Source organism: Rhopilema esculentum, chromosome 20, assembly GCF_057945365.1.
Source record: "Rhopilema esculentum isolate cy_ngs chromosome 20, ASM5794536v1, whole genome shotgun sequence".
NCBI lineage: Eukaryota > Metazoa > Cnidaria > Scyphozoa > Rhizostomeae > Rhizostomatidae > Rhopilema > Rhopilema esculentum.
In genome coordinates, this window is record NC_142834.1 from 1170253 (window position 1) to 1198201 (window position 27949).

The following is a 27949-nucleotide window of genomic DNA, read 5'->3' on the forward strand; positions in this document are numbered from 1 at the left end:
ACTTCATTTTTCAATATATTCCTTTAATTAACGTTTATATAAAGCAAAAGATATGATACATAAAATAACAAAGTCAACTATAATATATATCTGTTTGTTGAGGACCCTTTCAAACCTATATATCTTGGTTCAAACGTGAAGCTTGTGTTTAAATCTTCCCCCATTAAAATTAGCACAACTCACCACTGCTTGTCCTTTTACACAAAACCATTGGTTTTATCAAAAACTCCATGTGATAAAAGTTTTCATTACAAACTATTGGTGTTAATTGTGACGACTTTTTTAGAATGTTGGCATTGCAATTAAAAAAACAAAATTTTGTATCTTCTACAAAAGTTGAACCCTTCAAATTTGAAGCGTTACAAAATACATGGGTGCATATAGAACAATAATCAATTTTTGATAATTGATTTTTCGGTTAACTGTTTTTTTGTTTTTAATCATTAGTTTAAAGAGTCATGATATTTGCTTCTACATCAATTTGTAGGGTAGATGACCTTCTTTTCTAATGTTTACAGTTTGCAATTTTTCCTTCAGATTCTTTGAAACATTCTGTTAAATTGATAAAGAAGTGTAAAAATGAAAAAAGAAAGTCTCAGGCAAAAAATTGAGGCATACAACTCCATTGCAGCTGATTACCAGATGCCAATCGCCAAAGAAAAAGAAGTTGCCTGTGGGGAAATACTTTGGCATGAAAACTCACTTCTGTTAGGTTAGTTTGAAGCTCATTAATCTTAAAAATAACTAGTTATATTTTTTCGATCTTATTATCACTCTGCTGTTGCAGTATTGAGAAATAGTTGGTAGTATTTTATCTACTCTCTTTTTGTCTGGTTCAGATGAGACAACGAATTCAAAGAGAGCTGTGGTGGAGAAGATGCTTCTCATAACCAGATTGAAAGAAGAACTTTCCTAGCTTCTTTGTGAAATGAAAAAGAATGTTAAATATTATAGGTCCTGTGTATTGTCCAAACTAGCGTATAGAAAAAAAGAAATCCTTGAAAAACTAAACGATATGATGGGTAGGTTTTCTGACTATTTCGTGAACTACTCTAATGATAGAAACATTCTTCAGGGTTCAAGCCTTTGTGAATTTGTAACTGATAAACTTACTTATTGCGGTATTTTTTTAAATTTGTTATAGAAACAGTAATTTTCATCTATGTGCTATTTTTTACAGCGAGAGAGGGCATTGCAGCACATTCACCACCAAGGGAAATACCACTTAGGGATCCGTCGGTAAGTAGTATCTTTTCTGTCAGGAATAGATTGTCTTTTCATTGGGCTTTTACATATTTACTGTCTTTCTGAACTATTTTTTGTTACGACCAATGTAAGTAAATTGAACCAGGAAAATTTTTTTCTATAATAATAATAATAATAAATATAATAATTGCGCCGCACACATTTTAGTATATTATTTGTTACCTTGATAATAGAGGTTTATTTTAGCGTTTTGATAGTTCTATCCAAAGATCTTTTGTTAATCTACAAAAACCATTGAATCAAACACAACTGAGTGGATATCTTTGGAGATAACTTTATAAAAAGCTATCAAATATCTGTTCCTTTTACGACTGACAATGTTTATAGATTTTGGCTCAATTTTGGCTTATTTTCTTATATCAACAGATAAAGACTGGATATCATGCCAAATTGGGCAGTTCTTCTGTTGCGCAAGGAGTTCTTGCTGTCAGAAGAGAATGCACTTCGCACATGTACAAATTGACCTTGCTCCCAACACCTACAGGAAACTTGTCGATAATGAGCCTGAAGACCAATCCTCCTGGGGAAATTTCGAAAACAATTTGTACGAAGCCTTTGAGGAATCCAACAATGAAGCAACCCCACTTGTAGATGTGTCAAGTGTATCCTGTCAAGATTGCAAGGTGAGAACATTGAAAAATTTGAACCAAAGAGTGAATCGCCAAAATCTTAAAATAATTAGACAGAAAAGGAAATTAACAAGTCAAGAGAATGTAAGTTCACTATACATAATAATGTTTGCTGATATGCCAAATTTTAATTCCATCTCATTTCCATATAAATTTTCATTTTGTAACCTATTCTCATTTGTGCTTTCTTTGTAGGCAATCAATTATCTAAAACGTAAAGTAAATAAATTCAGAGAGTCAAGACAAGGACAGCAAACTAAGCCCATGAATAACATGGAAGCTGAAAAGGAAGACAGTGATGCTGATTCCTGCAAAAGTTTTGCTGAAAATGATCATGCTTCCGAGGAGTGGTATCCAGAAAGAGTTGAAGATGAATTTGAAGACAGTGAAGAAGAAATGGTAAATGAGAAAGAAATTGACAATGACTAAAATGATGACGATGAAAAAGTAACCAATGAAACAAGAGGGAACAAGAGGTAAAACTATCATGATGACATCATTGCATAATCAAATTTATTAATTGAAAGTACAATTATATGACAGAAAAGGTATGAACAAGATTCTCCACCATACTGTAATATTCAATTGGGGAAATTTGACAACTGTTGAACTTGTAAACAAAAGGAAATCCTATTGAAGAAATATGTGTAATCTTGTCCTCTTTATAGTGCATTCATTAATCATAAAACAAGTAAAATAACTTTTTTTGAAAGAAATGGTTTATTAGTAAATGAAAAATAATTTACTTTTGCTGAAATTTCACATCCATCTGACAAATGTTATTTTACTCTCTAGCAATAATAAAACCTACACTGTCAGTCGTGAACCAAAGTTCATTGTATCTTACTGGCTGACATTTTGTTTCAATAACACTAGTTCAATATATACTCTCTACAGGTACAGCGCCATTTGACAAACTGAAGGCATTTGACAAAATGTATCGGACTCAAAACTTCACGGTGGAGTTAGGATGCTATCATCCAACGACCAAACCAGTTGTCTTGAAAGTTTTCATTCAACTCTTAATCAATGGCACCACAAATGGGAATGAATGTAAAGTAAATAAAAGTTTGGCGCTGAGATTCTTGCAAAGAGCAAAACTTTTCCACTATTTTCAAACATAGTTAAGATAATGGAATATTTTAGAAAGGCCTGTAGTGAAAAGTTGAATATATTGTCCACATATAAATAAAATTTTGACTTTTTATTCAATTAGCCAAGATACATGTTGCACTCCATTACGTTACTAAAAGGGGAGTCGACAAGATATTTAAATGGAGATTAGAGGTGCAAAGTTTGAACAAAATTCAAATATCATTTTTCTAGACACGCATTGGCAACATTACATCTTAATGAAAAACCTTCAAAGAAAACCAATGACATCAAACACAGAAAACAGATACTTCAAAGTGTCTTATCCTAAATACAACCTAAGTGAAGAAATTGTGTGAAAGATGCCTGTTATGCCTACTTATGGTGAGTGTGGTATCCACTTCACACATTATTCAATATAATTTGACTAGTTTTTCAAAATACCATAAACATTTTTAATGATTTTTAAAAAGACATGCTCCTGTCAGGATATGCTCCTGTTTAAAACTTGTCAAGGATGTGCTCCTGTTTGAAACGAAGACCAACCTAACAACAGTCAACAATAAATCAAAAATTGAGAATCTGGGCTTTAGACCAATTCCCAAAGCGCAAAAGAAAGCAGAAAGCCATTCAGCATTTCAAAGAGTCAAAAGACATGGTTACACTTTACCCCCAAAGTACATCAGAAAATGCCTTTTGACTTGGGCGTCTCCGGTTGTCCTTGTTAAAAAGAAGGATGGATCCTATGGATTTTGTGTTGACTACCGCAAGCTAAACCTTGTCACCAAGCAAGATGCTCACCCCTTGCCTAGAGTAGATGACCTTCTTGATTCTCTAAATAACATCAAGCTCTCTAGTACTCTTGATCTCCGCAGCGGTTACTGGCATGTAAGTATGACCTCAGAAGATAGAGAAAAAACAGCTTTTATTACCCCTGGTGGCCTTTTTGAATTTCTTCGTATGCCATATGGATTATCAACAGCTCCAGCAACATTTTCTAGGGCCGTTAGCATTATATTATCAGGTTTAACCTATGATGCTCTTTTGGTGCCGATCGGGTCATTTATTTCCCTCCGAACCCTCAGTTTGATCGACCTTTTATTTTGCAAAACTGATGCATCCAATGTTAGCATTTTGGCATCATATTCCTTGTGATGTTATTCTATAATTTTGAAGCTGCCTTTGCTTAAACAGAAGTTAGCCATGGGCGCTCCCAATTAGTAAAATTGGCATTCCCTGTCTGTAAAGGCGTTTTCTACGAAGGGCCTTGCCTAAATTTTTGCTTTTCCCTTGCATCCAGGGCCTAGTGGCTGACGCCGCCACAGCTAAAATAAGGCCAGATTTCAAATGACAAATTTTTCATAAAACTTCCTACCTTTCTGAATTTTAGTAAAATGTTTCCTTCAACCAAAATAACCCCCACCCTCCCCAAAAACAACTTATTCTGCCATATTCTCCTAAATATGAAATAGAAGCGGTAATCAGTTAATTTACTGATTTTATCATCCTTATTTCTACTTTTTTGTCGCAAAGATGCTTTCAAACTAGTTTCCTGAACCTGCAATTTGAAGAGTTTTGATTAAATTAAATGGAACAAATACTGAAGTACTCTTTCCTTTGATGTTAATGAAGATTGTTCACTAATAGCTGTGAACTTTAGGTTTAAAAATAGTTGCCCTATTTTAAAAAAATATAAAATATGGTATAACAAATTTGAAACTAACCCATGAGTGCTTTGTCAGTTGGTAATATTTTCAATGCAGAAACCTATTTTATTGTTTCTTTTGAACCTATTTTGTTTCTTTTCTTTAAACTCTAAATGTTGAAGACCCAGAAAAGGAAACTTGGCAACTATGCTTGTTATTTTCTAGATAAAGATATCTATTTTGCTGTTTTGATCAAAAATAACATTTAATAGAAATATGCTACTTCGTTTTTTGATTGCAGAGGAAGAAGAGACAACTGAGGAGAAATCTTACAGAAAAAAAGAAATAATGAGATATGACAAAAGAGCAGTAGCTTCAATAGACAAGAAGGTTTCTTAAAATATTTTCTTATATATCTTTTTATTTTACATAATAGCTATAACAAAATTTTAAGATTGTTGTTAAAACTTAATCCAAAAATTAGCAATTCTTCCTCTAGTTGAAGTCTTCAAAACGAGAATGCCAAGAGTTGCTCTAAGTTTGATTCAAGAAAAGACAGGGAAAATTCATGTAAAATATTCTGGTAAAGACAGACATACATACACAAACTATAAGTGAATTCTTTTTCTGCATTTATTACATTATGTGATGCCTCTGATCATTGTATTATGTGTTTTCAGCTTTAGATTTCACAGAGCTGCTTTGTTTTCTTCTTTTTTTTACTAGATATTGCTGTTCATGTTGCCTAGATATTACAAGTGGTAATAATCAATGTTTCAAACTTTCAGGTCCACAAGAATTTCGTGAATTTGGTCATGACCCAGGGGTCATAAAAGAATTTATTGAAGTGGCCCTGAAAGGATTACAAGGTGGTGTTGGTCCAGGCAATCTTGGTGGGAAGACAAAGCAGGATGAGGGTATCAAAATTTTTTCAAATGCATAGAAAATTTCTTTTCATTTATTGACCTAGCATGTTAAAACTATATATTTTTTGTAAATTTAAGAACAAACATGTTACAACAGGTACACAAAAGTAACAGTACTTAAAAGGTATTCTAGGTACACAGTGAAGTATTCTAGCCATACATCAAATGATTTCATCTCCAGATTTGGATCAAAAGTTGGTGAATGAATTTTTGCAGCAAGATTTGTTGAGTTTTGATACTGTTCACAAAAGAAAAATGATAGCAGCAGCAGCAGTATGTGGTACAGGTAAATGTATATTATTCATTTTTTATATAACTACAAGTATTGAATTTTTCAAATTAGAGAAAGCAACAGTATAAATTTTTTATTTGTTGAACCTATGAAGATACAAATAAATTGCTAGATGTCTGTAAATTGTTTTCCAATTTTTTCTAGCAATTAAACAATTTTATTATACTCAAACACTGCTCAGTAAAGCTAAATTCATAATAAGATCTGAAATTAATAAATTAGCAAATCTGAATAAAAGATATGAATCTCTGTGACATAATGTTTTATGTTTTACTGAAATATCTCAGCAAGAATATTACCATACTTCTTTTAAAAAAATATTTTTACATTTCTCAAAAATTTTTACAACTTTCCACATAAATTAAAACAAATTTACAAGGGCGATTAAAAAGTGGATCCTGGAACACAAAACCAAGCTGGTGGCCAATTGAAGTGGACTTCCGGACACCATTCAAAACTCCAAAGTTGACAGTTAACCAGCTTGACATTATTCTCAAAAGCTACAGAAGTTACATAGCTGGAAAACAGCTGGAGGCAAATGGGGATGATTATCAAATAGATGAAGAGTTTGTGGTGGACACAGAAGCAATGGACATGGCAATTGTTGAAAGCATTAAAGAGAATATTCAGGTTAAAAATACTATCTACTTTTTGCAAAAACTAATTTGAATAATTCATGTCATTGAGAATTGTAAATTATATTATCTTTGCAAACTGGGGTGCGAGTTTTCTTTTCATCACGAAGATTTCCTTTCTAATCTTTTGACCACTACTTATTTTTTCATAGAAACTTCAAGAATGGAATGAAGAGTCAATTTGTATATTTTTTGCATCAGCATCCCGTATAACAAATTGGCAATTATTGAGAGAAATCTTTTCTAATGAATCTCCAATAGTCTACAAGAGAATTTAAGTTTCAAATCATGGGAAAAGTATTGAACCATGGTAAAAATAATTATAGTTTTCAATTGTTGAATTATTCTTCAATTAAATTAAGTAGTTCAGGAAATAGACCTTTCTGAAGCATACTAAACTGTCAAAAACAATGCTGGGCTCAGGGGCAGGTGCAATGCTTGGGCCCTTTCTTCCCAGAGGCAGTGCTATGGCAGGTGTGGGGCGTGTGATACCTTCAAGAGTTAAAAATCGACTCTTTACTCTGCAGATTCAGCATTTTTGGTGATTAGGCTAGTAAACAGGGGAGGCGGTCCCTTCTTTTTCAACATTATAGCATACTTTTATTTAATTTGATAGAAAAATCTCCTACTCTGCAACCTGAGACTTGACACCCCCTGTTCCTACCCAATTTTTTTTTAGCAATTTTTCTAGCACCACTTCTGTTTCTACCCAAAGTAATAAAACGTAAATGCATAAAATTTGGATATTAAATCCATAAAATAGTCTTTATTCACTTTAATTTTATATTTGCTAAGCATTGTAAAACTTTTCTAGGACTTATATGAATTGTTATTACCATTTCAATAAGAGTCACGCTCTTAAGAGAGACAGTTTAATTATCAGCGGCAATTACCCGTTGCCTCCCTTTCAGTGGACCTTAAACTTTTGAAGTAACATCATAAGTTATTACCTGTTCAATAAATTTTATTCAGAGTCAGGATTTTGAAGGCTTCTTGATGAATTATTTCAAGCAGCTAATAATGTTGCAAATAAAAAGACTGGTGTTTTTCAGGTACTGGCACTTAGTTCCTCTGAGGGATCAAGGGCTGTTAATGTCATTGAGGATGGAAACTGTTTTGTACAGAGCCATCGCAGTCCATTTGTCTAAGGATTAAAAACAGTGGGCACACGTTAAGGTTGAATGCTTAAAATATGGCATTTTGAATCTGGATACAATCATTGCAAAGGTTTCAAGGGCTGGATCAAGGGCTGGAACCTGTTAATGTCATTGAGGATGGAAACTGTTTCTACAGAGCCATCGCAGTCCATTTGTCTAAGGATGAAAAACAGTGGGCACATGTTAAGTTTGAATGCTTAAAATATGGCATTTTGAATCTGGATACAATCATTGCAAAGGTTTCAAGGGCTGGATCAAGGGCTGGAACCTGTTAATGTCATTGAGGATGGAAACTGTTTCTACAGAGCCATCGCAGTCCATTTGTCTAAGGATGAAAAACAGTGGGCACAGGTTAAGTTTGAATGCTTAAAATATGGCATTTTGAATCTGGATACAATCATTGCAAAGGTTTCAAGGGCTGGATCAAGGGCTGGAACCTGTTAATGTCATTGAGGATGGAAACTGTTTCTACAGAGCCATCGCAGTCCATTTGTCTAAGGATGAAAAACAGTGGGCACACGTTAAGTTTGAATGCTTAAAATATGGCATTTTGAATCTGGATACAATCATTGCAAAGGTTTCAAGGGCTGGATCAAGGGCTGGAACCTGTTAATTTCATTGAGGGTGGAAACTGTTTCTACAGAGCCATCGCAGTCCATTTGTCTAAGGATGAAAAACAGTGGGCACACATTAAGTTTGAATGCTTAAAATATGGCATTTTGAATCTGGATACAATCATTGCAAAGGTTTGTCTGATATTGCAAAATCTTTTCCCAAAGTCATTGGCAGTCAGTATGGGGTATAGGATAGAAAAGGGGGATGGTTGCCCCTCCTAGAGATACAAAAAGTTCCATTTTACTATATACTTTTTAAACCAATAAAAGTTTAGAAGTTTTCAAGAGAGCACATTCTGCAAATTGTAAACCCCAACTTCAAATTATATTGTTCATTTGTTTAACATTTTAATCAATAACACCTACACAACTACATTCAGTTTGCTATCTGTGAGGAAGAATATTCTGTGCTTAAAAGAATATTTTAGTGAGAAACTTGAATCTCTAATAAAGAATACTCTGATCACTTATCTCAATAATTGCAAAATAGAAAGAGGTTTTTTTCAATTACTATTTCATTTCATCCATTATATATAGCCTCTAATGTAAAAAATATATACACGAGTTAATCTGCTATGAACTGTTAATTTATAAACATAAACTGCTATGAACTTAAATGAGCTTACAAAAACTTTTTAGCTCATCAAGATATTTCCAGAGACGGCAATGTTGCAGGCATTCATGGCCGAAATCAGCAATGATGAAGATTCACACCAGGATTCTAAAAAGCATCTGAAAAAATGTTTGAAAGATGAGCTCAAGAATTCTTTGCAGAATGGGAGATATAGTTGTAAATATTATTAGTTATTATTTCAAATTTGAAAATTGAACTTGTTTCGTTTTGGAAAGACTACGTTAAATATCTGATTTATGTAGAACTTAAAATGATTATATGGCAATATTAGCCATAATATAGGCAGTTATTTATAATTTATATATAGAAAATTACTTGAAATTTATTAGTTCTGTGATATGAGACCAACGCTCAATAGAGTTTGAGGTTTAGGGACAGTGGAATACCCCCCATTTACTTTGGGATCTCTATGGGTGACATTTTTCTCTTCTTCTTTATTGAGTTTTTGTCATAACAGACAAATATACAAAATAGGCATTCAAACCTTTATGATATGGATACTCACAAGATCTTGATAATAATTGTCTGTCGCCTTCTGTATAATCTCTATTATCATCCTATCCCACACCACACTAATTTCTTTCACTGCTTCCACCTGTAGACACATCCTTTCAATCTTTTTGTTATCCTCCTCCAGTGATAGTCCTTCACTAGTACTCACAACATGATAATACAAATTTATAAATTACAATTTGTTCCTTCAACATTCCATTCTTGTTCTATAGCATTGCTTCACGTCATTCCGGCAGCTGGTGCTTTCAGTACCAAAATCATGAGCTTGTCCCAACAACCAGACTTTTCTGTTGTCCATGTAGGAACTGTCATACATGGAAAACGAAAAGAGTAACATTAATCATCAGTTTGATATTTAGCATGTGAGTAAAAATATTAAAAAGAAATTAGTTTTGCTAGCAAAAAAAGAGCTTCAGATTTGAATGGTTGGATGAAATCGATAATAAATCACTTTTGGTGGTCTTGTGCGACATGCAACAAAGATCCTTATATTCTTCTCGAAAATGGTTAAATATCTTATACCATATAAGGAACATACACAGATGGGAAGATGCAACCATTTATAAACGGTGTGCACATGCAAAGCTGTCCAAAAAAGATAGACTGGAAAAAAATTGGTTAAAAGAAGGGTCACCTGCTTATGTCGCACTCGAATTGGTCGTTAAGGACAGAGATCTGCTAAGAGTGACACTAGTCACACTGGGCAAATTGAGGTCTATCATTCCGTTTATAATAAATATTATCCCAAAAGGCTGCATTTTTGTTTCGAGGGAATGATTGTTAGGTCGGAACTTGCAGTATTGAACCAAAACGCTGGGACAGAATGCAGACATGCCAAAACTCGGGACGATGAATATTGGCACAAGTTGTCGTTTTCAAAAGTTACGCAAAACTGGGCAGTGAAAAAAATTCCTGAAAAGAAAGACAAATCATAGTTTTGTTTAGAAAATATAATATTCCCAGGTGATGGCTGGGTGATTTGTTTGTGCAAAATATCAGGCAACTCAAATCTTAAAATATTTCCTTGTGCATCCCTGGCAATCGGTAGTTAATCATTGATATCAATACCATTCCCAAGGTCCACAGTGCCTCTGTACCTTTTGCCATCCCATTTTGTGTGCTTTCTAATTGCCATTTAATCCAGCATTAGTGAACATACTACCTTATGACCCTTTTCTCTTGCAGAGATTACAGATTCAGGAAGTGCAATGAAAGCTGACTCAGTGAATTCTGGCTCTGCTGGTACTTTACTATACCATTTGTGCTTGATGTGGTAGAGCTAGGTTGCAGGTCTTCCTTACAAATTCATATGCTTTTTAAGAATAGAACTGCAGGGTCATAGCAAATGAGCACAGTTCTTCTGGGTACTTCTGGGTTCCTTTTTTCCAGAAGCAAGCCTTTTCATAAGAAACAGAGATGTTCCTGAAAATGACTCACAAAGAATGTCTTCACAGCTAGAATATATTAAGTTCTTGTCCTTTGAGACATTCAATGACTTGGTGTTATTTTTCTGGAATCTTATGGCAGAGATTATGAAGACACCATGATGACCTTTTATATTTATATGCAGCCCCAGGGAGTGGCTGTCTCTAATATAAATATTTTCTCCTGGAGCTCTTTCTCGTAATTAACTACAATTCTTGCTGCAGTACCTACTACGCCTATATGTGTGTGTTTCCGTTATAACCTTATATGCATAATGACCTTTGCACTTAACACGTGCTACTGTTCTCTTAATTGCAGACGTAATACCAAAACTTAACTTCACAAATACTCCTCCGGTTGATTTACCCAGTAAATCGTGATCCAAGTCTGAATATTCTAAGGGGTTTGTAACAATTACTTATATGCTCCAATGCAATGCGTTTCCGATTTCCAATGTGTTGTGCGATTAACTATTTGCACCTAATTACGTTATGAATACTTGTCCAGCATTGTGATCCGTAGTGATCATGCTCAACCAACCAAGCTATCCTGCTTGCTGTCTCGATTAGATTCATTAATTCAACTATCTACTAAACCCTAATACATTGACAAAATTCTACCATTGATCTGAAGTTCTACAACGTTTGGGCCTGATGTACCTCTAATAACATCACCAATGATTATATCATACAAATAATCATTGCCAATAAGCAAATCAATGCACCTATTTTGCTCGCTTAGCCTCTCGTCTGCTAGATTAAGGCCTAACCGATGCTTTTAATTGCTTACGTCTATGCACGTATTTATAGGCGAGAAAATAGACTGATAGCTTTTTGCGCTTATCAAAATTGGCGTCTCATCTATTCCTGTATCTAAATTTAACTTTACGATGTCACATTTCCTGTGTACTGATTTCTCAGTACAAATGTATTCAAATTTATTTTTTCCTGTCTTTCGATTTCCAGATTCAGTTTTCGTCTGACTTCTTCAGAGCTGTAGCTTCGTTGGCTCCCACTTTCGAAGAAAACATTGATTTCCATCCTCTGAGCCTTGTCTGCCCCATAAACATACGCAGTGGCCCTCTGCAGCAAAACTTCTTGTTTTCCTTTGACACTGGTAGTTATTTTTTTTACTCCCTTCGTTTGTTTTGCTCCTTTGTAGCAAATTTATTTGTGATGAAAATTTCTGCCACATTTTTTGCAATTGCGATTTTCCCGACACTTTTTTGTCATATGTTCAAATTTCAAGCAGGAAAAACATTGTTTAGTCTCCAGTAGGAACTTTTTTCTATCCGTTATTTCCTGGACTTCTTTGCAGCTTGACAGAGAGTGTGCATGTCCACAAAAGCATTTTCTTTTTTCGGCAAAAATGTCTTGGTAGTGCCTTGTGGTGATTTTGGTTGATATCCTAATGGTTTGTCACATTTCTTTTTGACGAGCTTGATGTTATCACTCAATTTCCTGGCTTCAATTTCCTTTCTGACAATCTCCAATATTTCTTTAATCGGTCACACTTCCTCGGTCGTTTTTCTTGCAACATCCAACGTAATTTCTCGCGGCATTCTTGCCACAAGGATGGGTACTAACAAACTGCCATACCTTGCAGAACTCTTACCAAGGGCTTCACGCCAACTTACATGTACAGTTATGTTGTTGTAAATGAAACACAATTGCTTCACGTTTTCGTTTGGGCAGTTTTGTAGCCCTAGGAGAGCCTGCATGTGCATTGAGATTTTTTGTTGTTTATTCTCATGTTTTATTTTTCTCACGTTTCACGTTTATTGCCAAATCTCGCCTTTAAAATTTCCACCGGATTGAAATGATTTTGTTCCGTCAGTTCAATTCCTGATACTGCACGGTATGCTGGATCCTCCAACAAATTCACCAAGTAGTTGACCTCATCAACCACAATTATGCCTTCGTTTTTATCTATTGCATTTTCAAAACTCTACCAAAAGGACAGAAAACATGTAATATCTCCTCTAAATCATGGGAGCGTTATTTTTGGCAGGCAAATGGCAACAGAACCCATGGTAACCCCGCTTGTGTTGAGACCATGGTCGTTGTTTGTTGCTCCTTGAACGTTGTCACCTTTTCTTGAAGGCATTGACATAATAACTTGTGTCATTCCACTCCCAACTCCGAATGCATTGGTCTGAGAGTATAGACCGTCTTTGAATGCTTGAATTCTTCCCAGAATTTCATCGATTCTGAAATTCAGCTCCAGTGTTTCATCAACTTATTTTTTGATGTTGGCGACTGGACATAATTCCAGTATCTTTTCATTTAGTCGGTTCACGTATGCTTGTTTTTCTCGAAGAGACTTTTGTATCGTTTCTGAACGAATCACCTTCTCAACTTGTTCTCCATCATCATTAATTAGTTCTTCAAGAAGAGGTGTGGAGCTGTGGCTTCGTAATGGAGGTCCTCCTCGTATGGCTAACAATTTCTTTAAAGGAGAAGTCCAGGATATTTACGATGTACAGTAGAAAGGGGTAATTAAAGTTGAAAAAAGTCATCGTGAAAGAATTTTTTGGCTATGGTATAGTAATTTCGAGTAATTGTGCAATTATTTGTTCTTTGCGTGAAAATTTTCAGATCTCTTTCATTTCCGAGAATTAATCCCCCTATTGTGACGTCAAAGATGATCACTGCATTTGCATCCGATCACCAAACAGTATTAAAAACGTGTCTTGAATTTATTCTGTCACTCGTATTTCATTCCATTTCAAACATTTAAAAGCTGAAAATGCTACACTGGAGTGCATACAACTGTTTGGCAGACAGTAGAAAAAGGAAAGGGGATGAAGACACAGTAGCATCTTAACACGTAACAAGACTGGGACGAGTAGGAATCCCCCATGATGGCATGGGCTGCGAAATATACTGACTTCACAACAGTGATGTCTTCAGTTTACTTTTCAATGTAGTTATTTTAACATGAGCTTTGTCTAGTTCTTTTTCAAATTGCATGGGGATTCTGTTATGCCATATGCATGGTCATTAATTATGTTCCTATTTTTTTTTGCAAGGAGGAGTTGGCAGATTTTCTGATGGCTCAGGGTCAGTTGGCTCTGGGTCAATTGGCTCTGGGTTAGCTGACTCTGGGTCGATTGGCTATCTGTTAGCTGGTACCTTTCTTTTTCTGTTTGTCTAGAAATGATATAAAATGATTTAAAAATTGATCAAAATTTTCAGAAAGGATTTGACTTTCAGATGAGCAGTCATCAGTCAATATCATAAAATCAACATTCAATGGAAATGAGAAAGTTAACTTCATCTTATCATCTCCATTGATAAGGTATCTTTTACCATCAGGTTGCCATAGGTGAACAGGAGTACAGAGACCTGGAAAGTGGAGACTCTGATTGATCTATAGACTCGCTATGATATTATTGGCTCTACTTGAAAGAGTACAAATGGATATCTCTTCCATCGAGGTATATTATTCTTGCAGTACACCAATTATTTATCAATCTTTAATTCGCTAAGACCCCTCTATTTGAGTTCAATTTGAATTGTTTATTTTAGTTCATTAATACCATCCAATTTCCAATTTGAAAACACTGCAATGACTTAATAAATGTTAATTCTACAGCTTTAACAACAACCAGAGGGAATAAGCACCCAAAGGGTCTGCTGCTCATGCAAGGGAACTTGTAAAAGAGGATGCCCATGCCAAAATTCAGGCCAAAGATGTACAGATACACTTTGTACAAGTGCCTCAAGCAAATGCTCCAGGGGAGAACAAAAGGCAAGGGCGACAACAAACCAAGAACAACTGGTATCTCTGAAGCTATTTATCTGATATTGAGGTGCTTAGCTTTTTAGCCATTTTGTGGCAATTTGAGTGTCTGTCATGCTGGGCTAGAGAGCTAATGCTTTTCCGTGAACTTTAAGACAATTGTACAGAGACTAACTTCAAAACTTTGAATAATTTTATGTATACCAATAAATTGAGGCTCATTGTTATAAATATATATCATCATATAGAAATGCTACCAAACAGCGCAGACAGTTGAGACCAATTGAGTTAAGAGTGGAGCAGACTAAAATAGCAGATGCAGCTTATAATGAGGCAAAGGTATGGCAGCTCTTTCCAAATCCCACATTTGGATGCAAATATCAATAAATTAAATCCCACATTTGGATGCAATTATCAATAAAGGAAAACTGATAGATCTCAACTTTGTACTAAAACACGATATATTCAAAAAGATTTGATCTCCAAGAGCTCCTCCTAACAAAACAAATAAGAGCTTGAACAACTCTTAAATTTCCCATTAGCATAAGAATGTCCTTTTCAGGAGTGTGCAGCAATTTTGAAAAAGAAGAAATTGCAGAACGCATTTGCCTCATGGCAAAGCATATCCTATTACTGTGGAATACAATAAATAAAATTGTTTCCAATGGAGATGAAGGCAAAAAGAAGAAAATACAGGAAAACTGCAATTCCCATCGTGCTTATGTGGTAATTGTAGGGAGACGCCAACAGTAAGAGAAAGAGTTTGCTGTCAAAACAGTACACTAAATCATGAGCATCCTTTCTTTGAACACCATGTCTTATTAGAACCAGTACTACAATGCCTGCCAAAAGTCCTTGGAACACCCTGAGATTTCTGTGAATTCGCGTGTTCCTTTCTATTTCCATGTCAACAAGGAGGGTGTTGCCCCCCTTCCCCCGCATACAATGTTGATTCGCTAGCTGAAAACCATAGCTATGTAAAAATGTATCACTTGTACACGTAGGATTATTCATATTTCCGTGGCACAACATTGTACAAGGGGGGAGGGGATGTTGCAGCTCTTGCACAACGTAAATGTAGCAAGTGTTCGAAGACTTTTGGCAGGCATTGTCTGATTTTTATACATCAAACTGAAAGATATAAACCCGCAACTTTTTCCGAACATAGGGTAATCGAGGGCGCTGATTTCATTGCCGATGACGAAACAACTGTTTTTTAACACCTTATTGTGATAATGGTAGGGGGTTGCATTTTTCTCTATTTCAAGTTGGGTTCCATTATCTTTATGTTATAATTTGTATTTGTTTACGGTTTCTTATGGCATCTATTAAAGCAATTCAACAGGAGATGAAACTCTCTAGCAACACATATAAACAATAAGTAAACAGGCTACACCTTCTCTTTGTTTATTTCTTCCAATTGACACATCCCTACGTAAAGGGCCAAGACCGTCATTTACGTCAAATACTTCACAGTTAGCTTCCATTGATTTTTATAAATGAAATGTATATAAATTCAAGTCCATGCTAAAAGCAACCTTAGCAAGAATCGAGAAGGTGCAATGGTGTTCCGTGGCAAAATCAACTCAAAAACAAGAGCCTATGCATATTATTTGCGAGTTGAGGGCTCTTTATCATATCGAGAAATTTCGACAAAATGTCATATATCGCCGTCAAGTGTTGTTCGCATATGCAAGGAAGCTTTGGCCATAAAAAAGCAAAAAAAGACAATGGGCCGACCACCAATTATGAGCAGAAGAGAAAAGCAGCGATTCATAAGGACATTCTAGCAGCTAAGGAATGAAAAAGGCAACGTAACTGTACATGATGTTGCAAAAGAATGCAGTGTAACCAAAGTCAGTTACAGAACCCTGGTGCGATTAATGAATGAAAATGGATATAGATGCTTACAACCACAACAAAAAGGTTTGCTGTCAGAAAAAGACAGAAGGAGGAGGCAATGTTATGCCAGGCAAGCAATTCAAAAATATGATCGGAAATTCTGGACAGACGACGTCCTTCTCTATTTGGATGGTGTTTCTTTCGTTCACAAACGTAACCCCTATAGAGACGCTTTGACGCCAAGAGGGAGAATTTGGAGAAGATCCAATGAAGGTCTCAAGCACACCACAAAGGGGTCCAAAAGCTTACCTGAAGGGCGGAGACTCCATCTTCTAGTTGGTGTTGGGTTCACAAACGGCCTTGTCATTGCAGAAGAATATCAAAAATTCAATGCAGAATGGTTTGCAAGATTTGTTCACAAAACTTTACATCCTACACTTATTGATTGTGCCATATCAAAGGAGAAAGAGAAGCTAATTTTTATGATGGACAATGATCCAAGTCAGAGGAGCAAACTCGCTACCGATGCGTTACACGATGTAGGGGCAGAGCTCATAGAAATACCCCCAAGATCACCCGGTTTGAATCCGATTGCAGACACTTTTCAATTTCGATTCCTCCATCATCGATCGTACGGTAGCAACGATGCATGATCGTCTTGAAATTATAGCCAAAAATGGAGGGTATCGAACCAAGTATTGACTGCTGTAACACTGACTAGTAATTAAAGAAACTATTTTTTATGCTGTTTTTTACCATAACTTTCACTTAATTATGTGCCCAATTTTGTAGTTATAGTTAATAAATGTTTTGCTATGTATATTAGTAAATGTAAATTTACATATGAATATAAATTTACATGTGTCTTCTTTGTACCTAATAATTCTACTGTTACTTTCTATATTGGAGAAATATGCTATTCGTATAAAAGGTTATGCAATAAGAATGCCTCTTCCTAGCAACGAGGCTACCAATTACAACAAAGACAAGACAACATCTTGGCGGATGGATTGACGGTCTACACAACGGTCTACAAACTTTCAGGGAATCAAAATAATTTCATTTGAGATAATGTGGAGATAATAAATACACAAAGGATAGCTTTCTGTAAAGGAAGTTTGCCTGCAAAAAATCGAAAACGTTTACGCGACGAGTGCCTGGAAATAAAGGAAAATGTTCACGATCTACGCTGTTTATGAAATGGATTTGATCTTGGCTCATATTTCTCATTCAAAATGTGTAGACCGTGGAAAGATTTGTTAAATTTGCTAAATATATTGGCTGTTGGACAGAAAACGCACAACCAACGTACATAGGCAAACATTCCGCAAATTTTGGTTACCTTTACTAGGAAAATGCTTCATAGAATATGGAGAATTCTGAATAAAAGAAAGTGTAGACCGTTGTGTAGATTGTTGCGAGTCGTCATCAAGTTTTTCTACGGAGCACAAAACTGCGAAGGATAGTCATGTGATGATCGACGTGTCAATGAAGGAGCATTGTTGCAAAACAATGTCCACAGGAAGGAACAGGCATTCCAAATCAAATTGATGCCTGAAAGAAAAAATACACAATCGAACATTCATCATCTCTGTTTCTCGGTCGTCTATAATGGAACCCTTGACAAAAGATATTGGGGCTTTTGCTGTTGCAAAGATTGGCGTGTCTCTGCCGAATTCAATGTCCTGGTTGTATGTTGATTTTGGTGCAGCAAAATGGAAAACATGGCCTTCCAACAATAACAACATGTCATGCCATGGCTGTATGACAGGCGACCACCTGAAGTCATTTAAAAAGATCACTTCTTTATTCTCAACACCATTGTAGAGCTGGCAATGCGAAACAATTGGGGATCATCTGAAGTACCCATTTGATCCATCGAATCCCACTTGCTGGCTATTTACCGCCCAGAAGCAATTTTGCCTACTGGTTTGAGGAAAGCTTGGCAAAAACAACTGCAAGGTTATCCCATCTTGTGTTTGGAGTACCAGAGACAAGTTTCCTGATGCAAATGGAAATTATACTGGATTTTTATTTGTGGAGTTCAATCTTTAAATTTCCCTATTGGGTTGATCCGGTTTTTTTCATTTGCTTTTAATTTTTTTTCATTTCCCATTTCTTTATCTTAATGTTCAGTTTGCTAATTATACTACAGTGTATAAATAATACAATAACATGAAGATTATGACATATATTGTGGTATTTCAAATTTCGCTTTGTTCATGTTTGTACGCTTTACTTGAGCTTCTACAAGTTCATAAGTGGATGGCGCTGGTGTTGATGCAATATTTGGTGGAAACAGCTTTGCTGACTTTCTTGACACTGCAGTTTGAAAAACAGTATTTTTGTCCATGTGGCATCTCCATAAAGTTGTTGAAATGAAACCTGAGAATAAAAACCAAATACAGTTTGAGAGCTTAGTGTAAATGAAAGTTACAACAATATAAGCTTGAAAATAAAAGTTGCAACTTTAAATTGTACATTTGTTTACACCAAAGTAAATATTTACTATATATATAGAATAATGTAAAGAATTACTGTTCACCTGACTGTTGTGAAGTGCTCAAAACCATATAGACAGAGCTGGACACATTTAGGAAAAAACAATATGGTTCCAGTGACTATACTGAATTTCATGCTTAATGCAATCACCAGGCAAAAAAAGGAGTAAATAATAATGAAATCTTTCAGAACTTTTATAATTTAGATACACCTCCTAATGTGAAACTTTCTCTTGTAACTCTTTTAGGTCACCAAGGCTTATAACAGATCACCGAGGCAGTAGTGGCTTTATTCGCAGGCTCTTGAAAAGTTACAAGACATGATGTCCAATTAGTGAAACTGATTAACAAAATTCTTCTCCAAATTATCAAAGGAGACAAATCGTATAAAGACATGCTGCTATAAGCAAATAGATCTGGAACAATAGAAAATGCCACGTTGGACACTTTCACAGGGCATGCTAGTGCATAATTGAAGGGCATGCAATATCTGTATTTAAAGATGGTTCTAGAAGGCCCCATGTTTTACCTGTTTTGCATTCATTGTACATAAGATGCCTTCTTTTTTAATTGTTTCATTAAGGAAACTTCTCAATTTTTTTTAATTTTCAAAATTTCTTGAGTGCTGACATAAATTGCTCCTTACCTACTTAAGGTATGAATACGCAATCATTTTTGGATGTCAGCAATTTAGTAACGAGTGAAAGCCTTCTTGACAGCTTGTTTGCACATCAGGTGACAACCTAGACATATCACCAAGTAAGGTTCCATGCAAACCAATGGCACATAGTTTGTCATAAGATTCTGAACCTTTGAAAAAGAAGGAAATATTTAGTTTGAGAATAATATGTATTTTCTAATGTGGATATAAAAAGTAGGAAAAACCTATGTTGTTACAATTGTTTTCTTGTTAAAATGATTGCTTTTTCAATTGCTGCTGTATTTCCTAAAAGTTAGAAAAATTTTTAGATACTCTTGGTAGAACAATTATTGGAACTAGAACCAAAAAAGTATGAACCCATGTGTGAATACAAATGAAAATTTGCAAGTCGAATTTGCATTTTCAAGCTATCAGAGAGTTTTCGATTCAAGACAACTCAATTGAAGACGGCTCATGGAGGTCTGGGTACTAACTGAGTTGAGGCTCCCTTTTCCGCGGGTTCAATTTAAGTTACGAATGAGGAAGACGACTTAGAATAGGCGCCAAAATTGACTTTATATCGAAAATGGGGGAGGAAATGTTAGTTCTCATGCAGGATGACAGGGAGATCAATGATGACGAGTTTCTTGTCGTTCATAAAGCAAATAGACACGGGTATTTGCATGTTGGACTTCCATATTGGAAATATGAATGTTTTAATCTGGATGTGATGCGAGAGGCTGAGTGTGAGGTCGAGTTTCGGTTTAAGAAACAAGACGTAGCTAGGCGCGCTGCTGCATTACACCTTTCAGATGTTTTTAAGTGCTCAAATGGAGTGGAAGTGTGGCCAGTTGAAGCACTGTGTGTTTGCCTCAAACGTTTTGCATGCCCATGCAGACCTGATACCAAGGTTTGGAAGATCCGTGTCTCAACTCTGCATGATAAATAACCTTGTGGTTAATTTTTTATATGATTCATTTGCTGACAGGCTTCTAAACCTGAACCAGCCATGGCTTTCCCCACAACACCTGCAGATGTATGCACATGCTTTTCACAACAAAGGTGCTGCTGCTGGTGATTCATTGATGGCACAGTTAGACCGATCTGTAGGTCCAAGGACAACCAGAGGGCAGTTTACAATGAACACAAACGGGTTCATGCCCTTAAGGTCCAGTCAGTTGTGACTCCCAATGGCCTTATTGCAAATCTTGTTGGTCTAGTTGAGGAAAGAAGACATGATAGGTCCAGTTGAGGAAAGAAGACATGATAGTGGCATGTTAACCCTTTCATGCCTGGAAGCGCCATATGGCCCATACATCATAAAACCTCGAAAAAGACGTTTTTATAATAGCTTTCCTTGGGGGCCTGCACAGGCCACTCGGCCCATATATGCTGCCATTATGCTCAAAGTTTGGTGGCCCATACATGAAGTACTTGGGAATAAAAACCATTAGTTTGGTGCGGTGGTCAGGAGGTGTGGTGTCGTGAAGTTTCTACTAATACTAATATGCGGATATGCAAATGAGCCCCGAACAAAAGATCCACACCGCACGGCGGTTCAACCCCTTTTTCTCCCCGAAGGGCAGAGCGGATCTTCCCCGGCAAGGTCTCAAATCGAAGCTAGATAATTGATTTGCTATCATAAAGGTATAACGTTTTTTTTGCTGCCTTTTTTCTCGAAATATTTGGCGTTTTCTGAAGCATCGTCTCGATCACCGTTAGTGCTCTCCGTGGTCTTTGTCCCGTGTTTCTAAGGTTCTTTCTCTCTCTTTTCTCTTACTCTCTGCAAAAGATTGCCACACCGCCCGGCGGTTCAACCCCTTTATCTCCCCGAAGGGCAGAGCGGATTTTCCCCGGCAAGGTCTCAAATCGAAGCTAGATAATTGATTTGCTATCGTAAAGGTATAACGTTTTTTTTGCTGCCTTTTTTCTCGAAATATTTGGCGTTTTCTGAAGCATTGTCTCGATCACCGTTAGTGCTCTCCGTGGTCTTTGTCCCGTGTTTCTAAAGGTTCTTTCTCTCTCTTTTCTCTTACTCTCTGCAAAAGATTGCCACACCGCACGGCGGTTCAACCCCTTTTTCTCCCTGAAGGGCAGAGCGGATTTTCCCCGGCAAGGTCTCAAATCGAAGCTAGATAATTGATTTGCTATCATAAAGGTATAACGTTTTTTTTCCTGCCTTGTTTCTCGAGATATTCCGCGTTTTCTGAGGCATCGTCTCGATCACCATTAGTGCTCTCCGTGGTCTTTGTCCCGCGTTTCTGAAGGTCCTTTCTCTCTCTTTTCTCTTGCTCTCTACAAAAGATTTTAAAACTTTTTCCTCCAGCAACCCTTCAATTTGAACGGAGGCTTTTCAAATTCGTTTCGCTTTCCACAAAGGATCCATTGGATTTTTCGTAGTTAGAGGAGAGGATAGCTAATAATAAATCTACGTGCACTGCTGCTTGGCATTCCTTTTCGAACTCGAAGCGATCCTCGACGGTCGTGGTCTGTGCTACAGCTTGAGGCTTCAGTCATTAGTAGCTGCTCTCGATCTCAGGTGAGTCTCCTTGGCTTTTTTTATCAACTGGTTTTTTATTGATCGACGATTGAACCCCGTTTCTTATTTCGTTTGCAAGAGCCATGTAATTCGTGCTTTTGACAATCTTCCTTTTCGTTTTAGTAGCTACGAACGTACGGTACACACGCTGCTGCCCGTTTTTTTGGTTCTGCGATGGCTGCTGGCTGTTCCCCTTCTTCACTGGCATCAGAATCGATGGCAACCGAATACAGGTAAGCGTTGTTTTTCTTACGTGTTTTCGATATTCCTTATTTCAAATGGTTTCGTGCTCATTTCGAGGAAATTTCACTAAAACCGGCCGCTAGACCCCCACCGCGAACGAAAAATTTTTACTTCTTCTCGTGGTTTTGTGCTTTATTGCAATCAACTGCTGTTTATTCTTAATGCAAGGAAATTTGATTTTCATAGGAAACCCGTTGTAATGCGAATTATGTAATGCCAGCCCCCAACTTTTTATGCCTAACGAGAATCCTTTGCAGCAACTTTTCCTAACCGCCTTCCTTCCTTTTTTGTAGATGAACGATCGGATTCGCTGACTTTTTGGTACAACAAGTGAGTAATTTTTCGATTAAAAGATTTTCCCACCGAGACAAATAGGATTTGCCTGCCTCTCAAGTTAGAATTATTTATAGCTTTGACAGCATTTTCGCAATTGTAAGTGAATCATTCTAGAAATCATTTCAAATGACTTTATGCTTATTTGGGCGAAATCACACTAAAAACCGGTTGCTAAAAGGAGTCGCTAGACCCGCCACGAACGTGTTTCTCTTAAATTTTTACCTCTTCGTAGTTTTGTCCTTAAAGGAAAATGGATTTGCTATATTGCTCGCTTAACAAGAACAATTTCAAATGATTTTATGCTTAATTTGATGAAATTATACTAAAAACCAGTCGCTAAAGGGGTGGCTAAGCTCTCGGGGCGAACGTTTTTTCTGAAATTTTACAAAGCATTATGACCATCGATTTCCTTAGAACGTGCTTTCATTAACCATGGAATAACATCTTCATTATTTTTTTGTTCTTCATCTAGATCAAAGATCGTTTCAAGCAATAATTATGACGCAGACGTGATCCTCAACCCCTTCGAAACGAAATTTATGGCATTTATGCTGGCGTAAAATCGAACAAAGAAACAAGAAAAAACCATGACTGTGGAGAAAATTACTAAATCTGTGAAGATTAGCAGTTGTCCATGAATTGTATTTTGTTAATTTGTTGTTTGAGTAAGAATCCTTTCTGATGCACGAAACTTTTGCTGTTTTCTATCTCTCAATTTCTTAAGTGCTTTGTTGCTGTAGTGTTTTAAAAGCTAATTGTGACGAAGATATGTTACCAGGCCCTCAAATGAAATAACTGTGTAATTATTTTAATTCTTTGGAGTTTAGATCAGAAATCGTTAACATTTTTTATGAATCAACATACTTTTTTAGGAACTTTTATTCTTAAGAAATTTTCAGATGATGTTTGTCTAAACGAGCACCATGGACCAATAACGGCTAACAGGAATATTGTGTTGGAACAGCATCACAAGTGAACAAAGATTGAACGAAGTGCTTTAAAATGAACATTACAGCTCTAAGAATGACCTTAGAAAATATTTAAAAAAAGCCCCTTTAAGTCGACAAGGGCTAAGAGTGTACGACTAGAAAATTTTAAAATTTGTTGGAGAACTTTAAAATTTGATTCTGACTAAATAGGAGAACTTTTAGGAATAACCCATGAAATTATGTCAACGAGGATTAATAATTGGTGGGGGCAGGCAGAAGCATGTTGTTGTCAAGCTTTAAAGTAGAATTCAGAATAATAAGCAGAGCTTTTAGATAAGCCTGCAAAGTATTTCAACGATTCATCAAGAGATAAAAAAAGATGGACACTTTAAAACATTGCAATTAGAATAAACAGGAGAAATGAAGAGGGTAACACGTGAAAATATTTAAACGAGGACCACGAATAGACCGGGGCTTGCAAAATGTTTTTAAACAACTTTCAACCCTGCCTCTACATGACAAATGTAATGTATCAAATTGAAAGAATGCACATTTCGATTAACAGAAGACTAGCTCCCCTACGAAGCCCGCTACGCGGGCTTGCCAGTGGCCCTACGGTTGAATATTAAGATTAGCCTTGGAAAGACAAGAGTGGCCCTACAGTTGAATATTGAGATTAGCCTTGGAAAGACAAGAGTGCCATAAACCTCGATTCCAAAATGAGAAGAGGTCACGTGATAAAAAAATTGCTTGCACTCCTGTGCGAATTAAATTCACACTTTTGTGACTATCACTAGGAAGGGGGGAGCCTCAACCCCATCTTTCTTTTAAGGCTCCCCCCTTCCTAGCGATAGTCACAAAAGTGTGAATTTAATTCGCACAGGAGTGCAAGCAATTTTTTTATCACGTGACCTCTTCTCATTTTGGAATCGAGGTTTATGGCACTCTTGTCTTTCCAAGGCTAATCTCAATATTCAACTGTAGGGCCACTCTTGTCTTTCCAAGGCTAATCTTAATATTCAACCGTAGGGCCACTGGCAAGCCCGCGTAGCGGGCTTCGTAGGGGAGTTGACAATCTATTTAAGGTAAGAAACGTTTGTTTTGCATCAAATAAAAAATTCCTGGATCTCAATTTATCTTTCCTAATTACATTTTAAACTGTCATTTGTATGTTTCCTTGTGTTTAATGCTTTAAAAGTAATGATTTAGTGACTGGGCCATATGGCCCTTCCAGGAACTCGAGGTTGTTGTTGTTGAACTTAGGCCTTAAAGCAAGTATTCTTTTTCTCTTTAAAGCTTGATTTAGCAGGAAAAAACTTAGGTTGAGTGTCACGATCAAACTACTTTATTTTTAACATCATATATTTTCATATTTATCACAGTAACTATGGATACATTAATAGAAGAGCATGATGTGAATGGTGAGGTCGAGCATTGGTTGGTGTTGACACCAGGTTTAGAATCCGAGGATAATGATGATTCTGGTTCAGAAAGATCAGAATATGGCTCAGATGATGATGCTCCTTTAGCAGATATCATACCCCTGGCAGGACTGGCAGATAGGGGAGAACCAAATGAGGAGCACACCTATCACTGGAGAAAAGGAAGACCACCAGCTGCAAAGTATTTTTCATTGAAAGGTGATGAGGAGCTTCATGGCTATGAGAATTTGATTGCTCCCAGTGACTATTTTCGAAAATTCTTTGATGATGAAATGGTTGCTTGAATCGTTGATGAAACAAACCTGTACTCTACATAGTTTAATGTGAACAGAGGATCAATATCAACATGCCCTGAAGAAATTGAACATTTTCTTGGCATTCTTTTACAAATGTGTATTGTACAAATGCCAAGATACCGAATGAATTGGCAGTCATCCACAAGATATGAACAAGTGGCAAATATTATGAGTAGAGATCGCTTTGAGCTCATCAAAAGGTTGCTTCACTTTGAAGATAATTCAAATGCCCCAGACCCTAAGGATCCCAATAAAGATAAGCTCTTCAAGGTGAGAAAGCTGTTTGAGATGCTGAGGCAGAATTGCTTGAAGGTGAAGCCTGAAGAGCATAACTCTGTTGATGAACAAATAATTCCATTTAAAGGAACAATGAGTGTTTGCCGGTATTTACCAAAAAAGCCAATGAAATGGGGCAATAAAGTATTTTCAAGGAATGGAGTCAGTGGATTCTGTTATGATTTCATTCTAGATGGTGCACCAGATCCTAGCAGAGAAGAATTTGATAGCATCGGTTTTGTATCCGGAGATATTGTGTTGAGACTCTGCTCTACCCTGCAAAGCCAAATGAGCTACAAAGTCTATTTTGACAATTATTTTACATTCTTGGAATTCTTGCAGAAATTGAAAGAGTGGGGAATATGGGCTGTGGGAACAATGAGGCAAGACCGCATGAGAGGATGTGGGTTGCAAGAAGAGAAGGTATTGAAAAAGGAAAGAAGGGGCCTTTGATGCTGCTGTTGACTTGAATTCAGGCCTAGCCATAGTGAGATGGTTTGACAACAGACAGGTGCAGTTTGCATCAAATTATGCATACACTGAGCCTGTTGAGCCAGTAAGAAGGTGGTCCAGCAAAGAAAAAAAGCACATTGATGTGACAAGGCCATCAATCGTTCAGATCTACAATGCTGGTATGTTTGGAGTAGATCTGTTTGACATTTTTATGGCATTGTATCGCCTTCATCACAGAAGCAAGAAGGGATATATGAGGATCTTTTTTTGGATTCTTGCAACCAGTGTCACAAATGGTTGGTGCCTATATCAACGTATATGTGCACAGAATGGAATAAAGATGGAAGAACAAAAAGATTTGCTTGAATTTACAAGTGATATAGCATCCTCGCTTTCAAGCAAATATATACCAAAAGGACAGGGTAGAGGCAGACCCAGCACAGATACATCTTTGGGGCAGGTTGCAAAAAACCAAGAAAGGCACCGACAAGTGCTCCAAATGAAGACATTTGTTTTGATGGCTTCGAGCACTGGCCAGAACACAGGTCTAATAGACCAAGATGCATGAATTGTGGGGAGAAGACAAGGGTTGGATGTAGCAAATGCAATGTAGGACTTTGCCTCATGGCTGAAAGAAACTTTTTAAAAGAATTTCATGTTTGAAGAATGTGAAAGTTTGTAAAGAAACAAGAAAGTGTTTGTGTTTTTCAATGTGTACTTCTGCAAAGCCAAGTGTTACAAAAAGTTGTGGGTCTCTTTGAGAGAGCTTAATCCGTCATCACTAAGATGTGTTCTTCTAAGGGGGCTTTCCCCTGAAAAATTTTGACCTGTAATTGTCTAAAGTAGATATTACAAAGCTTTAATCTGCAGGACATTCAAATGTTAGGATTTGTCTCAATAAGTCAGAAAACTTTATATGCATAAGTCATTGTTTCCATTACCTTGGCTCCCCAAAAAAAACACAAACAACCACAATATTAAACAAAGAAAAAATTACCACTTTATTCTTCAATTAGAAATGGATATCTCAGTTTGATTTGTGTTTTCCGAAGTACCTCAAAATACTGTTAATAAAAATACTGTAAAAACTGTTAATATACAACAAAAATGAACTTAAAACTACTGTTTGTGATTTTTTTGCTAATTTGGAAGTAATCTGTAAATTTGAAGTAATTTACAATATCTCCAAATACTGGACTGGATGAACTGGTTGAATGCCTGTTCTTCTGGAGAAAGGTTGGGTCTTCTGGCAAATGGGCATTGAAGATGGACTCTGTGGGGATAAGCTGGGTATAAGTATAAGCATAAAGGCACAATGCTTGGCCAGTTGGGGAAAATGAATGGTGTTCCAGATCATGCAAGAGACCTGACATACTTTAAGATTGGCCTAAGCGCAGTTGGAAAGATCTACATGGTGTGTGCATTACTACGCAATGCACTGACATGTTTATATGGTAACACAACATCCAAGTTTGTTGGTGTTGATCCTCCAAGTCTGGAAGAGTATTTCCAGTAAGTGGTGCCAATCCAAGATCTACAAAACCGCTTTTCTAAAAGCTACCAAGAATACCGAGTTTTCCTTTTTCTCTAACAGAGAACACCATTTTTTTGTCTTTGCCTTTCTTTCAACCAATAAAATAAGAATGTTGAACTTTTGTGCTCTGAAACAGGGTTGCCAACTGGTCTACTGGGAGGCCAGATTCCAGAAATCTGGCCTAATTGGAAAGACTTTTGCTACGAACATTTCCATTTGGCCTCCACCTATATTTTGGCTATAAATTGGCCTATTGTCATTTGATTACACAATTTCTGTGTTTTTTCGGTTTTACTAATTTTATCTGTATAAAGTGCTTAAGAATTATGATTGATTTATGAAAAA

The 27949-nt window shown here is 36.5% G+C and overlaps 3 protein-coding genes and 1 long non-coding RNA gene across 20 annotated transcripts in view; 3 read left to right on the forward strand and 1 right to left on the reverse strand.

The window, feature by feature from the left end:
* LOC135687776 (uncharacterized) overlaps positions 1 to 27949 on the forward strand; it is a 38482-nt gene that overhangs the window by 3655 nt on the left and 6878 nt on the right. The window lies entirely within an intron of this gene.
* LOC148957773 (uncharacterized) lies at positions 3 to 10602 on the reverse strand. The gene is made up of 2 exons (XR_016145098.1): positions 9397 to 10602; positions 3 to 8989 (listed from the first exon to the last, which is right to left on the reverse strand). It is a non-coding gene; the product is annotated as an uncharacterized LOC148957773 (long non-coding RNA).
* Positions 3336 to 23365, forward strand: LOC135687775 (uncharacterized). Of its 17 annotated transcripts, none has more exons than XM_089114468.1 (11): positions 3336 to 3371; positions 4935 to 5023; positions 5133 to 5216; positions 5422 to 5550; positions 5741 to 5845; positions 6231 to 6481; positions 6639 to 9047; positions 10590 to 22095; positions 22219 to 22328; positions 22632 to 22668; positions 23147 to 23365. In XM_089114468.1, exons 3-7 carry the CDS (start codon positions 5153 to 5155, stop codon positions 6762 to 6764), a joined length of 675 nt encoding a protein of 224 aa, XP_088970594.1. In that variant the 5' UTR covers positions 3336 to 3371; positions 4935 to 5023; positions 5133 to 5152; the 3' UTR covers positions 6765 to 9047; positions 10590 to 22095; positions 22219 to 22328; positions 22632 to 22668; positions 23147 to 23365. The 17 variants fall into 17 exon arrangements, with proteins under 17 accessions (XP_088970594.1, XP_088970607.1, XP_088970606.1 ...); XM_089114481.1 differs by lacking the exons at positions 3336 to 3371; positions 4935 to 5023 and having other exon boundaries at positions 5100 to 5216; positions 10590 to 10646; positions 13861 to 13959; positions 14427 to 22095; XM_089114480.1 differs by lacking the exons at positions 3336 to 3371; positions 4935 to 5023 and having other exon boundaries at positions 5100 to 5216; positions 10590 to 10646; positions 14147 to 14268; positions 14427 to 22095.
* Positions 25450 to 26070, forward strand: LOC135687581 (piggyBac transposable element-derived protein 3). The gene has a single exon (XM_065204174.2). It carries the CDS (start codon positions 25450 to 25452, stop codon positions 26068 to 26070), a length of 621 nt encoding a protein of 206 aa, XP_065060246.2.

Bases quoted from the DNA above. Each gene is read 5' to 3' on its own strand.
- LOC135687775 (XM_089114468.1), top strand. From the start codon at position 5,153: ATGCCAAGAGTTGCTCTAAGTTTGATTCAAGAAAAGACAGGGAAAATT. The intron at 5,551-5,740 runs GTATCAAAATTT...TTTCATCTCCAG, and splicing joins GAAGACAAAGCAGGATGAGG to ATTTGGATCAAAAGTTGGTG. The intron at 6,482-6,638 runs GTTAAAAATACT...ATTTTTTCATAG, and splicing joins GCATTAAAGAGAATATTCAG to AAACTTCAAGAATGGAATGA.
- LOC135687581 (XM_065204174.2), top strand. From the start codon at position 25,450: ATGCCAAGATACCGAATGAATTGGCAGTCATCCACAAGATATGAACAA.